Here is a 15,881-nt window from a genome sequence, read left to right as displayed (position 1 = left end):
GATGAGACACCAGTCCTCCTCTATCAGAACATTGTACTGTAAACAGATGAGACACCAGTCCTCCTCTATCAGAACATTGTACTGTAAACAGATGAGACACCAGCCCTCCTCTTATCAGAACATTGTACTGTAAAACAGATGAGACACCACTCCTCTGTTTGGAACATTGTACTGTAAACAGATGAGACAATTACCTTCCTATCAGAACATTGTACTGCAAACAGATGGAGACACATTCTCCTCTATCAGAACATTGTACTGTAAATATATCTGACACCATTCCTCCTCTATCAGAACATTGTACTGTAAACAGAAGAGACACCATTCCTCCTCTATCAGAACATTGTACTGTAAAACAGATGAGACACCACCTATCAGAACATTGTACAAACAGATGAGACACCATAAAATACTGTACTGTAACAGATGAGACACCACTCCTCCTCCATCAGAACATCGTACTGAGTGTTGTGGTGATGACCTGAATATGATGATGTCATCTGGTGCTAGTCCACGTGGATGTGAGTGAAGTTGTGGTGATGACCTGAATATGATGATGTCATCTGGGCTGTCCTGCCGTCTCCTGTACTGCTGCAGGCAGATGTTACAGTGGTCCTGACGGGGTGGAGCCCCCCTGCTGACCGCAGGTGAGACAGGGACCAGTGGAGGTCATGGTTCAACAGACTGGTGGTCGTCTCCAGTAACGCCTGGGGAGGGAGAGAACTATTTGATGCAATGTATCCTGGTCCCAGATCAGTTTGTGCTCTGGACAAATGTTTGAAAGAGAACGGATGGATTTACTGTTCTCTTCTCCTGGAAATTATTTCTCACAGAATCAAACATTCACACAAAGTAATCTCTTCTAGTCTCTCATGTTAAATAGTACTGTACAACCCACCAGTCATCCTCTCTACTCTCTCATGTTAAATAGTACTGTACAACCCACCAGTCATCCTCTCTAGTCTCTCATGTTAAATAGTACTGTACAACCCACCAGTCATCCTCTCTAGTCTCTCAGCATGTTAAATAGTACTGTACAACCCACCAGTCATCCTCTCTACTCTCTCAGCATGTTAAATAGTACTGTACAACCCACCAGTCATCCTCTAGTCTCAGCATGTTAAATAGTACTGTACAACCCACCAGTCATCCTCTCTACTCTCTCAGCATGTTAAATAGTACTGTACAACCCACCAGTCATCCTCTCTAGTCTCTCAGCATGTTAAATAGTACTGTACAACCCACCAGTCATCCTCTCTAGTCTCTCATGTTAAATAGTACTGTACAACCCACCAGTCATCCTCTCTAGTCTCTCATGTTAAATAGTACTGTACAACCCACCAGTCATCCTCTCTAGTCTCTCAGCATGTTAAATAGTACTGTACAACCCACCAGTCATCCTCTCTAGTCTCTCATGTTAAATAGTACTGTACAACCCACCAGTCATCCTCTCTAGTCTCTCATGTTAAATAGTACTGTACAACCCACCAGTCATCCTCTAGTCTCTCATGTTAAATAGTACTGTACAACCCACCAGTCATCCTCTCTAGTCTCTCATGTTAAATAGTACTGTACAACCCACCAGTCATCCTCTAGTCTCTCATGTTAAATAGTACTGTACAACCCACCAGTCATCCTCTCTAGTCTCTCATGTTAAATAGTACTGTACAACCCACCAGTCATCCTCTCTAGTCTCTCAGCATGTTAAATAGTACTGTACAACCCACTCTCAGTCATCCTCTCCTCTAGTCTCTCATGTTAAATAGTACTGTACAACCCACCAGTCATCCTCTCTAGTCTCTCAGCATGTTAAATAGTACTGTACAACCCACCAGTCATCCTCTAGTCTCTCAGTCTCTCAGTCTCTCATGTTAAATAGTACTGTACAACCCACCAGTCATCCTCTCTAGTCTCTCAGCATGTTAAATAGTACTGTACAACCCACCAGTCATCCTCTCTAGTCTCTCATGTTAAATAGTACTGTACAACCCACCAGTCATCCTCTCTAGTCTCTCAGCATGTTAAATAGTACTGTACAACCCACCAGTCATCCTCTCTAGTCTCTCATGTTAAATAGTACTGTACAACCCACCAGTCATCCTCTAGTCTCTCATGTTAAATAGTACTGTACAACCCACCAGTCATCCTCTCTAGTCTCTCATGTTAAATAGTACTGTACAACCCACCAGTCATCCTCTCTAGTCTCTCAGCATGTTAAATAGTACTGTACAACCCACCAGTCATCCTCTCTAGTCTCTCATGTTAAATAGTACTGTACAACCCACCAGTCATCCTCTCTAGTCTCTCATGTTAAATAGTACTGTACAACCCACCAGTCATCCTCTCTAGTCTCTCATGTTAAATAGTACTGTACAACCCACCAGTCATCCTCTCTAGTCTCTCATGTTAAATAGTACTGTACAACCCACCAGTCATCCTCTCTAGTCTCTCATGTTAAATAGTACTGTACAACCCACCAGTCATCCTCTCTAGTCTCAGCATGTTAAATAGTACTGTACAACCCACCAGTCATCCATCTCTAGTCTCTCATGTTAAATAGTACTGTACAACCCACCAGTCATCCTCTCTAGTCTCTCATGTTAAATAGTACTGTACAACCCACCAGTCATCCTCTAGTCTCTCATGTTAAATAGTACTGTACAACCCACCAGTCATCCTCTCTAGTCTCTCATGTTAAATAGTACTGTACAACCCACCAGTCATCCTCTCTAGTCTCTCATGTTAAATAGTACTGTACAACCCACCAGTCATCCTCTCTAGTCTCTCATGTTAAATAGTACTGTACAACCCACCAGTCATCCTCTCTAGTCTCTCATGTTAAATAGTACTGTACAACCCACCAGTCATCCTCTCTAGTCTCTCATGTTAAATAGTACTGTACAACCCACCAGTCATCCTCTAGTCTCTCATGTTAAATAGTACTGTACAACCCACCAGTCATCCTCTCTAGTCTCTCAGCATGTTAAATAGTACTGTACAACCCACCAGTCATCCTCTCTAGTCTCTCATGTCATGTTAAATAGTACTGTACAACCCACCAGTCATCCTCTAGTCTCTCATGTTAAATAGTACTGTACAACCCACCAGTCATCCTCTAGTCTCTCATGTTAAATAGTACTGTACAACCCACCAGTCATCCTCTCTAGTCTCTCATGTTAAATAGTACTGTACAACCCACCAGTCATCCTCTAGTCTCTCATGTTAAATAGTACTGTACAACCCACCAGTCATCCTCTCTAGTCTCTCATGTTAAATAGTACTGTACAACCCACCAGTCATCCTCTCTAGTCTCAGCATGTTAAATAGTACTGTACTGTACAACCCACCAGTCATCCTCTCTAGTCTCTCATGTTAAATAGTACTGTACAACCCACCAGTCATCCTCTCTAGTCTCTCAGCATGTTAAATAGTACTGTACAACCCACCAGTCATCCTCTCTAGTCTCTCAGCATGTTAAATAGTACTGTACAACCCACCAGTCATCCTCTCTAGTCTCTCATGTTAAATAGTACTGTACAACCCACCAGTCATCCTCTAGTCTCTCAGTCTCAACCCACCAGTCATCCTCTCTAGTCTCTCATGTTAAATAGTACTGTACAACCCACCAGTCATCCTCTCTAGTCTCTCATGTTAAATAGTACTGTACAACCCACCAGTCATCCTCTCTAGTCTCTCAGCATGTTAAATAGTACTGTACAACCCACCAGTCATCCTCTCTAGTCTCTCAGCATGTTAAATAGTACTGTACAACCCACCAGTCATCCTCTCTAGTCTCTCAGCATGTTAAATAGTACTGTACAACCCACCAGTCATCCTCTCTAGTCTCTCAGCATGTTAAATAGTACTGTACAACCCACCAGTCATCCTCTCTAGTCTCTCATGTTAAATAGTACTGTACAACCCACCAGTCATCCTCTCTAGTCTCTCAGCATGTTAAATAGTACTGTACAACCCACCAGTCATCCTCTCTAGTCTCTCATGTTAAATAGTACTGTACAACCCACCAGTCATCCTCTCTAGTCTCTCATGTTAAATAGTACTGTACAACCCACCAGTCATCCTCTCTAGTCTCTCATGTTAAATAGTACTGTACAACCCACCAGTCATCCTCTAGTCTCTCATGTTAAATAGTACTGTACAACCCACCAGTCATCCTCTCTCTCACTCTCTCATCCTCTAGCATGTTAAATAGTACTGTACAACCCACCAGTCATCCTCTAGTCTCTCAGCATGTTAAATAGTACTGTACAACCCACCAGTCATCCTCTAGTCTCTCATGTTAAATAGTACTGTACAACCCACCAGTCATCCTCTCTAGTCTCTCATGTTAAATAGTACTGTACAACCCACCAGTCATCCTCTCTAGTCTCTCAGCATGTTAAATAGTACTGTACAACCCACCAGTCATCCTCTAGTCTCTCATGTTAAATAGTACTGTACAACCCACCAGTCATCCTCTAGTCTCTCATGTTAAATAGTACTGTACAACCCACCAGTTATCCTCTCTAGTCTCTCATGTTAAATAGTACTGTACAACCCACCAGTCATCCTCTCTAGTCTCTCATGTTAAATAGTACTGTACAACCCACCAGTCATCCTCTCTAGTCTCTCAGCATGTTAAATAGTACTGTACAACCCACCAGTCATCCTCTAGTCTCTCAGCATGTTAAATAGTACTGTACAACCCACCAGTCATCCTCTCTAGTCTCTCAGCATGTTAAATAGTACTGTACAACCCACCAGTCATCCTCTCTAGTCTCTCAGCATGTTAAATAGTACTGTACAACCCACCAGTCATCCTCTAGTCTCTCATGTTAAATAGTACTGTACAACCCACCAGTCATCCTCTAGTCTCTCAGCATGTTAAATAGTACTGTACAACCCACCAGTCATCCTCTAGTCTCTCATGTTAAATAGTACTGTACAACCCACCAGTCATCCTCTCTACTCTCTCAGCATGTTAAATAGTACTGTACAACCCACCAGTCATCCTCTCTACTCTCTCAGCATGTTAAATAGTAGTGGAGGCCTCAGGGAGGGAGAGAGGAGGCCTGGAATGGACACAGTACCACTCAACTTCACACAGCTCTATTTCACTGCCATTTGGGAAGCTGAGAGCTATTCACTTATCCTCCTATGGACTGTCCTGTCATTTCATGTCAGAGAACACTGGAGGAAAGGAAGGGAGGTAGGGGAGGAGGGAGGGGAGGAGAGAGAAAAATAGGGAGGAGAGGAAATAGGAAAAGATGGAGAGAAGAGGAGAGAGGAGAGGAGAGGAAAGAGGAGAGAGGACAGGAAAAGAATGAGGAGAGAGGAGAGGGAAAGGAGGAGAGAAAGAGAAGGGAGCGAGGAGAGGAGAGCGATGAGGAGAGGAGAGCGATGAGGGAGAGTAGAGAGAGAAAGGAAGGAGAGAAAGAGAAGGGAGAAAGGGGAGAAGGGAGAAAGGGGAGGAGAGAGATGAGGGAGTGGAGAGAGAGAGGAAAAGAGAGAAGAGGGGAGGGAGAGGAGAGAGGAGGGAAAGAGGAAAAGAGAGAAGAGGGGAGGGAGAGGAGAGAGGAGGGAAAGAGGAAAAGAGAGAAGAGGGGAGGGAGAGAGGAGGGAAAGAGGAAAAGAGAGAAGAGGGGAGGGAGAGAGGAGGGAAAGAGGAAAGAGAGAGAAGAGGGGGAGGAGGGAGAGAGGGAGAAAGAGGAGAGAAGAGAGAAGAGGGGAGGGAGAGAGGAGGGAAAGAGGAAAAGAAGAAGAGAAGAGGGGAGGGAGAGAGAGGAGGGAAAGAGGAAAAAGAGAGAAGAGGGGAGGAGAGAGGAGGAGAGGAGGGAAAGAGGAAAGAGAGAGAAGAGGGAGAGGGAGAGAGGAGGGAAAGAGGAAAGAGAGAGAGAGGGAGGGAGAGAGGAGGGAAAGAGGAAAAAGAGAGAAGAGGGGAGGGAGAGAGAGGAGGGAGAGAGGAAAGAGAGAGAGAGGGGAGAGGAGAGGAGAGAGAGGGAAAAGAGGAAAAGAGAGAAGAGGGGAGGGAGAGGAGAGAGGGAGGGAAAGAGGAAAAGAGAGAAGGGAGAGGAGAGAGGAGGGAAAGAGGGAGAGGAGAGAGAGAGGGAGGAGTGAGGAGAGAAAGAGGAAAAGAGAGAAGAGGGGAGGGAGAGGAGAGAAAGAGGAAAAGAGAGAAGAGGGGAGGGAGAGGAGAGAGAGAGGGGAGGGAGAGGAGAGAGAGAGGGGAGGGAGAGGAGGGAAAGAGGAAAAGAGAGAAGAGGGGAGGGAGAGGAGAGAGGAGGGAAAGAGGAAAAGAGAGACAGAGAAGAGAGGTCGACATCCCATAAGGCACGCTTATCCCTATGTACTGTAGTGTACTACATTTCACTAGTGCACTATAAAGGGAATAGGGTGCCATATGGGACTCAAGAAGAGGAGAGATATGGGGGAAAGTAGCTTTAGCCTCAGAGGCAAAGTCAGGCATTTCATCCCTCTGTGAATTCAACCAGTTCTGCCTGAGTGAGCTGGAGAGAAACACGTGTGTGTTATGTTTCACAACGTTTCATCAGCTCTCTGGCAGACACTCTGTGTGTGTATGTGTGTGTGTTTATGTGTGTGTGTGTGTGTTTATGTGTGTGTGTGTGTATGTGTGTGTGTGTGTGTGTGTGTGTGTGTGTGTGTGTGTGTGTGTGTGTGTGTGTGTGTGTGTGTGTGTGTGTGTGTGTGTGTGTGTGAACAACCGTACATCTGTACAGTTCCAGTCAAATGTTAGGACACACCTTCTCATTCCAGGGTTTTTCTTTATTTTTTACAATTTTCTACATTGTAGAATAATAGTGAAGACATCAAAACTATTAAATAACACATATGGAATCATGTAGTAACCAAAACAAAAGTGTTAAACAAATCTAAATATATTTTGCATTTGAGATTCTTCAAAGTAGCCACCCTTTGCCTTGGTGACAGCCTTACACAGTCTTGGTGTGTGCATATATACACTACTATTCAAAAGTTTAGGGTCACTCAGAAATTTGTTTTTGACAGAAAAGCACATATTTGGTCCATTCTAGGCAGAGTTCCTCTGTCTGGTATCTGTTATTTTGTCCATCTTAATCTTTTCATTTTTATTCTTATGGGTGGAGACGTGCTTTTTATTGGCCAGGGATCAAACCCACGTGGCTTTTTATTGGCCAGTCTGAGACGTTACTTTTTAAGGCCTGAGACATGGCTTTTTATTGCCAGTCTGAGACTTGTTTTTATTGGGTCTGAGACTCAGCTTTTTTTGACCAGTCTGAGACATGGCTTTTTTGGCCATTCTAGGCAGAGTTTTTATTGGCCAGTCTGAGACTGGCTTTTTTGTCCAGTCTGAGATCTTTTTTTATTTCTGAGACGTGGCTTTTTATTGGCCAGTCTGAGACATGGCTTTTTATTGGCCAGTCTGAGACATGGCTTTTTATTGGCCAGTCTGAGACATGGCTTTTTATTGGCCAGTCTGAGACGTGGCTTTTTATTGGCCAGTCTGAGACATGGCTTTTTATTGGCCAGTCTGAGACATGGCTTTTTATTGGCCAGTCTGAGACGTGGCTTTTTATTGGCCAGTCTGAGACATGGCTTTTTATTGGCCAGTCTGAGACATGGCTTTTTATTGGCCAGTCTGAGACATGGCTTTTTATTGGCCAGTCTGAGACATGGCTTTTTATTGGCCAGTCTGAGACATGGCTTTTTATTGGCCAGTCTGAGATGTGGCTTTTTCTTTGCAACTCTGACAGTTTGAACCTGTAATCAAACCCACAAATGCTGATGCTCCAGATACTCAACTAGTCTAAGAAGGACAGTTTTATTGATCTTTAATCAGGCCGACAGTTTTCAGCTGTGCTAACATAATTGCAAAAGGGTTTTCTAATGATCAATTAGCGTTTTCTAATGATAAACTTGGATTAGCTAACACAACGTGCCATTGGAACACAGGAGTGATGGTTGCTGATAATGGGCCTCTGTACACCTATGTGCACCTATGTGTTTCCTGCTACAATAATCATTTACAACATTAACAATGTCTACACTGTAATTCTGATCAATTTGATGTTATTTTAATGGACAAAAAAAATGTGCTTTTCTTTCAAAAACAAGGACATTTCTAAGAGACACCAAACTGTTGAACGGTAGTGTAGATGTGTGCTAAGAGCTCCAGGAGACTGCACTGGAGTGGCAGAGACACACTGCACACACACACACACACACACACACACACACACACACACACACACACACACACACACACACACACACACACACACACCCTACCTACACACACCCTACCCACACACACCCTACCTACACCCACACACACACACACACCCTACCTACACACACACACACACACACACACACACACACACACACACACCACACACACACACCCCTACCCACACACACACCCTACCTACACACACACACACACACCCACACACACACCCTACCACACACACACACACACTACACTAAATAATCTGACATGGGAGAGACTGATGAATCTGGAGCCCCTACACCCAGCTCCACTGGGCAACAGAGAGTCACACACTATCAACAGAGAGTCTGACACACACTATCAACAGAGAGTCTGACACACACTATCAACAGAGAGTCTGACGCACACTATCAACAGAGAGTCTGACACACACTATCAACAGAGAGTCTGACACACACTATCAACAGAGAGTCTGACACACACTATCAACAGAGAGTCTGACACACACGCACACACAAAGACACACACTATCAACAGAGAGTCTGACGCACACGCACACACAAAGACGCACACACAAAGACACACACACAAAGACACACACACAAAGACACACACACAAACGGACACCGTGTCTGAGCAGGACACACAATCAACAGAGAGTCTGACACACACACACAAAGACACACACACATACGGACACCTTGTCTGAGCAGGATACAGACTAATCAACACTGAGTGTGAGTAGAGAGGCGTCTGGAAACACACTTTGCAATTAACACCAAGCCCCACTAGGGTTTAGCTTCAGTCGTCTCTCTCTCACACACACACCCTTCTGTAAGTAACAATGTATGCACACATTCTGTAAGTCACACACAAAAGCGTTCTGCTAAATGGCATATATTATTATTGACTATACTTCTGTAAGTTGACAAACACACACACACCCTTCTGTAAGTTAACGACACACACACCCTTCTGTAAGTTAACAACACACACACCCTTCTGTAAGTTAACGACACACACACCCTTCTGTAAGTTAATGACACACACACACCCTTCTGTAAGTTAACGACACACACACCCTTCTGTAAGTTAACACACACACACACACACTTCTGTAAGTTGACAGACACACACACCCCCTTCTGTAAGTTAACAGACACACACACCCTTCTGTAAGTTAACACACACACACACACCCTTCTGTAAGTTAACGACACACACACCCTTCTGTAAGTTAACGACACACACACCCTTCTGTAAGTTAACGACACACACACCCTTCTGTAAGTTAACGACACACACACCCTTCTGTAAGTTAACAACACACACACCCTTCTGTAAGTTAACAACACACACACCCTTCTGTAAGTTAACGACACACACACCCTTCTGTAAGTTAACGACACACACACCCTTCTGTAAGTTAACAACACACACACCCTTCTGTAAGTTAACGACACACACACCCTTCTGTAAGTTAACGACAGACACACACACACCCTACTGTAAGTTAACGACACACACATCCTTCTGTAAGTTAACGACACACACACCCTTCTGTAAGTTAACGACAGACACACACACAGTTACCTGTTCATAGTTGAAGGTCTCCAGCATACCCAGAATAAGGCCTTGTATCTCAGCCAACTTTCCTTTACCATACACAGGGTCCTGAGACGACAGAGAGAGAGAGAGAGAGAGAGAGAGAGAGAGAGAGAGAGAGAGAGAGTAAGAGAACAGAGACACAGAGACACAGAGAGACACACACAGAGAGAGAGAGAACGACACAGAGAGAGAGAGACACAGAGAGAGAGAGAGAGACACAGAGAGAGAGAGAGACACAGAGAGAGAGAGAGACACAGACCACAGAGAGAGAGAGACAAGGAGAGAGAGACACAGAGAGAGACACAGAGAGAGAGACACAGAGAGAGAGACACAGAGAGACACAGAGAGAGAGACACAGAGAGAGAGAGACAAGGAGAGAGAGACACAGAGAGAGAGAGACAAGGAGAGAGAGACACAGAGAGAGAGAGACAAGGAGAGAGACGCAGAGAGAGAGACACAGAGAGAGAGACACAGAGAGAGAGACACAGAGAGAGAGACACAGAGACACAGAGAGAGAGACACAGAGACACAGAGAGAGAGACACAGAGAGAGAGACACAGAGAGAGAGACACAGAGAGAGAGAGACAGAGAGACAGAGACAGAGAGACCGAAAGAGAGACACAGAGAGAGAGACACAGAGAGAGAGACACAGAGAGAGAGACACAGAGAGAGAGAGACAGAGAGAGAGACACAGAGAGAGAGAGACAGAGAGACAGAGACAGAGAGACAGAAAGAGAGACACAGAGAGAGAGACACAGAGAGAGAGACACAGAGAGAGAGACACAGAGAGAGAGAGACAGAGAGACAGAGACAGAGAGACAGAAAGAGAGACACAGAGAGAGAGACACAGAGAGAGAGACACAGAGAGAGAGAGACAGAGAGACAGAGACAGAGAGACAGAAAGAGAGACACAGAGAGAGAGACACAGAGAGAGAGAGACAGAGAGACAGAAAGAGAGACAGAGAGAGAGAGCGAGAGACACAGAGAGAGAGACACAGAGAGAGAGAGACAGAGAGACAGAGACAGAGAGACAGAAAGAGAGACACAGAGAGAGAGACACAGAGAGAGAGAGACAGAGAGACAGAAAGAGAGACAGAGAGAGAGAGCGAGAGACACAGAGAGAGAGAGCGAGAGACACAGAGTGAGAGAGAGACACACAGAGAGAGAGAGAGACACAGAGAGAGCGATAGACACACAGAGAGAGCGAGAGACACACAGAGAGAGAGAGACACAGAGAGAGAGAGAGAGACACAGAGAGAGCGATAGACACACAGAGAGAGCGATAGACACACAGAGAGAGCGATAGACACACAGAGAGAGCGATAGACACACAGAGAGAGCGAGAGACACACAGAGAGAGCGATCAAATGGGATAAACACATTGAAACCCTGCATGCAGAGTTCTGTAAGATTCTCCTACATGTCCAGAGGAAAACTACAAACAATGCATGCAGGGCAGATTTAGGCCAATATCCACTAATAATAAACACTCAAAAAAGAGCATTTAAGTTTTGGAAACATCTAAAATACAGTGACCCCCTCTCATATCATTACTAAGCCCTGCAATGCCAAGAGCTGAGCAAAGAAAAGAGTCCCCTCATCCAGCTGGTCCTGAGTTCACAAACCTGTTCTACTAACACACTGAAGCCTCAGTCCCCTCATCCAGCTGGTCCTGAGTTCCAAAACCTGTTCTACTAACATACTGAAGCCTCAGTCCCCTCCTCATCCAGCTGGTCCTGAGTTCACAAACCTGTTCTACTAACATACTGAAGCCTCAGTCCCCTCCTCATCCAGCTGGTCCTGAGTTCACTAACCTGTTCTACTAACACACTGAAGCCTTAGTCCCCTCATCCAGCTGGTCCTGAGTTCACTAACCTGTTCTACTAACACACTGAAGCCTCAGTCCCCTCATCCAGCTGGTCCTGAGTTCACAAACCTGTTCTACTAACATACTAAAGCCTCAGTCCCCTCATCCAGCTGGTCCTGAGTTCACAAACCTGATCTAAACACAAAGCCTCAGTCCCCTCATCCAGCTGGTCCTGAGTTCACAAACCTGTTCTACTAACACACTGAAGCCTCAGTCCCCTCATCCAGCTGGTCCTGAGTTCACAAACCTGTTCTACTAACATACTGAAGCCTCAGTCCCCATCCAGCTGGTCCTGAGTTCACAAACCTGTTCTACTAACATACTGAAGCCTCAGTCCCCATCCAGCTGGTCCTGAGTTCACAAACCTGTTCTACTAACACACTGAAGCCTCAGGACCGGAGCATCCAATCTATCAGAATAAACCAAATTACAACACAGTCAAAACAAAACTACATTGCTTACTGGGAAACACAAGCCCAAACACAAATCACAATGCAGTGCTATCTGGCCCTAAATGGACAGTACACCGTGGCTAACTATTTGACCATGGTTACTGATCAAAACCTTAGAAAAACCTTGCCAAAGTACAGGCTCAGTGAGCACAGCCTTGCCATTGAGAAGGGTAGACACAGGAAAACCTGGCTCCCTGTAGAGGAAAGGCTGTGCAACCACTGCACCACAGCAGAACCTGGCTCCCTGTAGAGGAAAGGCTGTGCAACCACTGCACCACAGCAGAACCTGGCTCCCTGTAGAGGAAAGGCTGTGCAACCACTGCACCACAGCAGAACCTGGCTCCCTGTAGAGGAAAGGCTGTGCAACCACTGCACCACAGCATAACCTGAGACGGAGCTGCATTTCCTGACAAAATGTCAAAAATATAAAACAATTAGAGAGTGTCATTTTCCAAAATTTGAAACCCTTATTCAAGGTTTGAAAGACCTCTCTGATGAGGATAGGCTACTGCCACCTTCAGGGTTGGGAGTATTTTAACAAGGCTACTGCCACCTGGTTGGGAGTATTTTAACAAGGCTACTGCCACCTGGTTGGGAGTATTTTAACAAGGCTACTGTCACCTGGTTGGGAGTATTTTAACAAGACTACTGCCACCTGGTTGGGAGTATTTTAACAAGGCTACTGCCACCTGGTTGGGAGTATTTTAACAAGGCTACTGCCACCTGGTTGGGAGTATTTTAACAAGGCTACTGCCACCTGGTTGGGAGTATTTTAACAAGGCTACTGCCACCTGGTTGGGAGTATTTTAACAAGGCTACTGTCACCTGGTTGGGAGTATTTTAACAAGACTACTGCCACCTGGTTGGGAGTATTTTAACAAGGCTACTGCCCCCTTCAGGTTGGGAGTATTTTAACAAGGCTACTGCCCCCTTCTGGTTGGGAGTATTTTAACAAGGCTACTGTCAACTGGTTGGGAGTATTTTAACAAGGCTACTGCCACCTGGTTGGGAGTATTTTAACAAGGCTACTGTCACCTGGTTGGGAGTATTTTAACAAGGCTACTGCCCCCTTCAGGTTGGGAGTATTTTAACAAGGCTACTGCCCCCTTCTGGTTGGGAGTATTTTAACAAGGCTACTGTCAACTGGTTGGGAGTATTTTAACAAGGCTACTGCCACCTGGTTGGGAGTATTTTAACAAGGTTACTGTCACCTTCTGGTTGGGAGTATTTTAACAAGACTACTGCCCCCTTCTGGTTGGGAGTATTTTAACAAGGCTACTGCCACCTGGTTGGGAGTATTTTAACAGGCTATGTCACCTTCTGGTTGAGAGTATTTTAACAAGGCTAGACCTGGTTGGGAGTATTTTAGAAGGCTACTGCCACCTGGTTGAGATATTTAACAAGGCTACTGTCACCTGGTTGGGAGTATTTTATATACTGCCCCCTTCTGGTTGGGAGTATATTTAACAGACTGCCCCTTCTGGTTGGGATATATATAAGGCTACTGCCACCTGGTTGGGATATTTTAACAAGGCTACTGCCCCCTTCTGGTTGGGAGTATTTTAACACTAAAGAGATGACTATAGAGAGTTCAGAGATAAATATAGTCGAGAGGCAAAGATTAACAACCATATATTTGGGAGAAAGAGACAGAGAGATAGATAGAGAGATATATATAGATAGAGAGATATATATAGATAGAGATATATATATATAGAGAGAGATATATATAGAGAGAGAGATATAGATAGAGATATATATATAGAGAGAGATATATAGAGAGAGATATATATAGATATATATAGAGAGAGATAGATATATATAGAGAGAGAGATATATATAGAGAGATAGATATATATAGAGAGAGATAGATATATATAGAGAGAGATAGATATATATAGAGAGAGATAGATATATATAGAGAGAGATAGATATATAGAGAGAGATAGATAGAGATATATATAGAGAGAGATAGATAGAGAGAGATATATAGAGAGAGATATATATATAGAGATAGATATATAGAGATAGAGAGATATAGAGATATATAGATATATAGAGAGAGATATATATATAGAGATATATATAGAGATATATAGAGAGATATAGAGAGATATATAGATATATATAGAGAGAGATAGATATATAGAGATAGATATAGAAAGATATATATAGAGAGAGATATAGAGAGAGATAGATATAGAGAGAGATATGTATATAGAAAGATATATATAGAGAGAGATATAGATGTAGATATAAGATAGATATATATAGTATAGATATATATATAGATGATGTAGATGTATATATGATGTAGAGAGTCATTACCTGTAGAATGCGCTGGATGATAGCAGGCAGGGGGATGAAGCTACTCATACTGTTCAGGACCTTCATGGTGAGCTCCTTCAATACTGGGGGAGAAACACACACCTCAGTATGTGTGTGTGTGTGTGTGTGTGTGTGTGTGTGTGTGTGTGTGTGTGTGTGTGTGTGTGTGTGTGTGTGTGTGTATGTGTGTGTGTGTGTGTGTGTGTGTGTGTGTGTGTGTGTGTGTGTGTGTGTGTGTATGTGTGTATGTGTGTATGTACGTACAATGCCTTGCGAAAGTATTCGGCCCCCTTGAACATTGCGACCTTTTGCCACATTTCAGGCTTCAAACATAAAGATATAAAACTGTATTTTTTTGTGAAGAATCAACAACAAGTGGGACACAATCATGAAGTGGAACGACATTTATTGGATTTTTCAAACTTTTTTAACAAATCAAAAACTGAAAAATTGGGCGTGCAAAATTATTCAGCCCCTTTACTTTCAGTGCAGCAAACTCTCTCCAGAAGTTCAGTGAGGATCTCTGAATGATCCAATGTTGACCTAAATGACTAATGATGATAAATACAATCCACCTGTGTGTAATCAAGTCTCCGTATAAATGCACCTGCACTGTGATAGTCTCAGAGGTCCGTTAAAAGCGCAGAGAGCATCATGAAGAACAAGGAACACACCAGGCAGGTCCGAGATACTGTTGTGAAGAAGTTTTAAGCCGGATTTGGATACAAAAAGATTTCCCAAGCTTTAAACATCCCAAGGAGCACTGTGCAAGCGATAATATTGAAATGGAAGGAGTATCAGACCACTGCAAATCTACCAAGACCTGGCCGTCCCTCTAAACTTTCAGCTCATACAAGGAGAAGACTGATCAGAGATGCAGCCAAGAGGCCCATGATCACTCTGGATGAACTGCAGAGATCTACAGCTGAGGTGGGAGACTCTGTCCATAGGACAACAATCAGTCGTATATTGCACAAATCTGGCCTTTATGGAAGAGTGGCAAGAAGAAAGCCATTTCTTAAAGATATCCATAAAAATGGTTGTTTAAAGTTTGCCACAAGCCACCTGGGAGACACACCAAACATGTGGAAGAAGGTGCTCTGGTCAGATGAAACCAAAATGAACTTTTTGGCAACAATGCAAAACGTTATGTTGGCGTAAAAGCAACACAGCTCACCACCCTGAACACACCATCCCCATTGTCAAACATGGTGGTGGCAGCATCATGGTTTGGGCCTGCTTTTCTTCAGCAGGGACAGGGAAGTTGGTTAAAATTGATGGGAAGATGGATGGAGCCAAATACAGGACCATTCTGGAAGAAAACCTGATGGAGTCTGCAAAAGACCTGAGACTGGGACGGAGATTTGTCTTCCAACAAGACAATGATCCAAAACAT

At 44.1% G+C, this 15,881-nt stretch overlaps 1 protein-coding gene across 1 annotated transcript in view; it reads right to left on the bottom strand.

Annotated features, from left to right (window-relative positions):
* Window positions 1–335: 335 nt before the first annotated feature.
* LOC124018533 (vacuolar protein sorting-associated protein 8 homolog) overlaps window positions 336–15,881 on the bottom strand; it is a 99,311-nt gene continuing 83,765 nt past the window's right edge. Inside the window, 5 exon segments of the mRNA XM_046333866.1 lie at window positions 336–348; window positions 545–641; window positions 644–707; window positions 9,824–9,904; window positions 14,486–14,568. Of these exon segments, the coding sequence (XP_046189822.1) occupies window positions 336–348; window positions 545–641; window positions 644–707; window positions 9,824–9,904; window positions 14,486–14,568 (338 nt within the window).

This window comes from Oncorhynchus gorbuscha, unplaced genomic scaffold (genome assembly GCF_021184085.1).
Source record: "Oncorhynchus gorbuscha isolate QuinsamMale2020 ecotype Even-year unplaced genomic scaffold, OgorEven_v1.0 Un_scaffold_541, whole genome shotgun sequence".
NCBI classification, from domain to species: Eukaryota; Metazoa; Chordata; class Actinopteri; order Salmoniformes; family Salmonidae; genus Oncorhynchus; species Oncorhynchus gorbuscha.
Note: the sequence above shows the minus strand (reverse complement) of the source record. Positions and strands in the feature narration are given on the sequence as shown.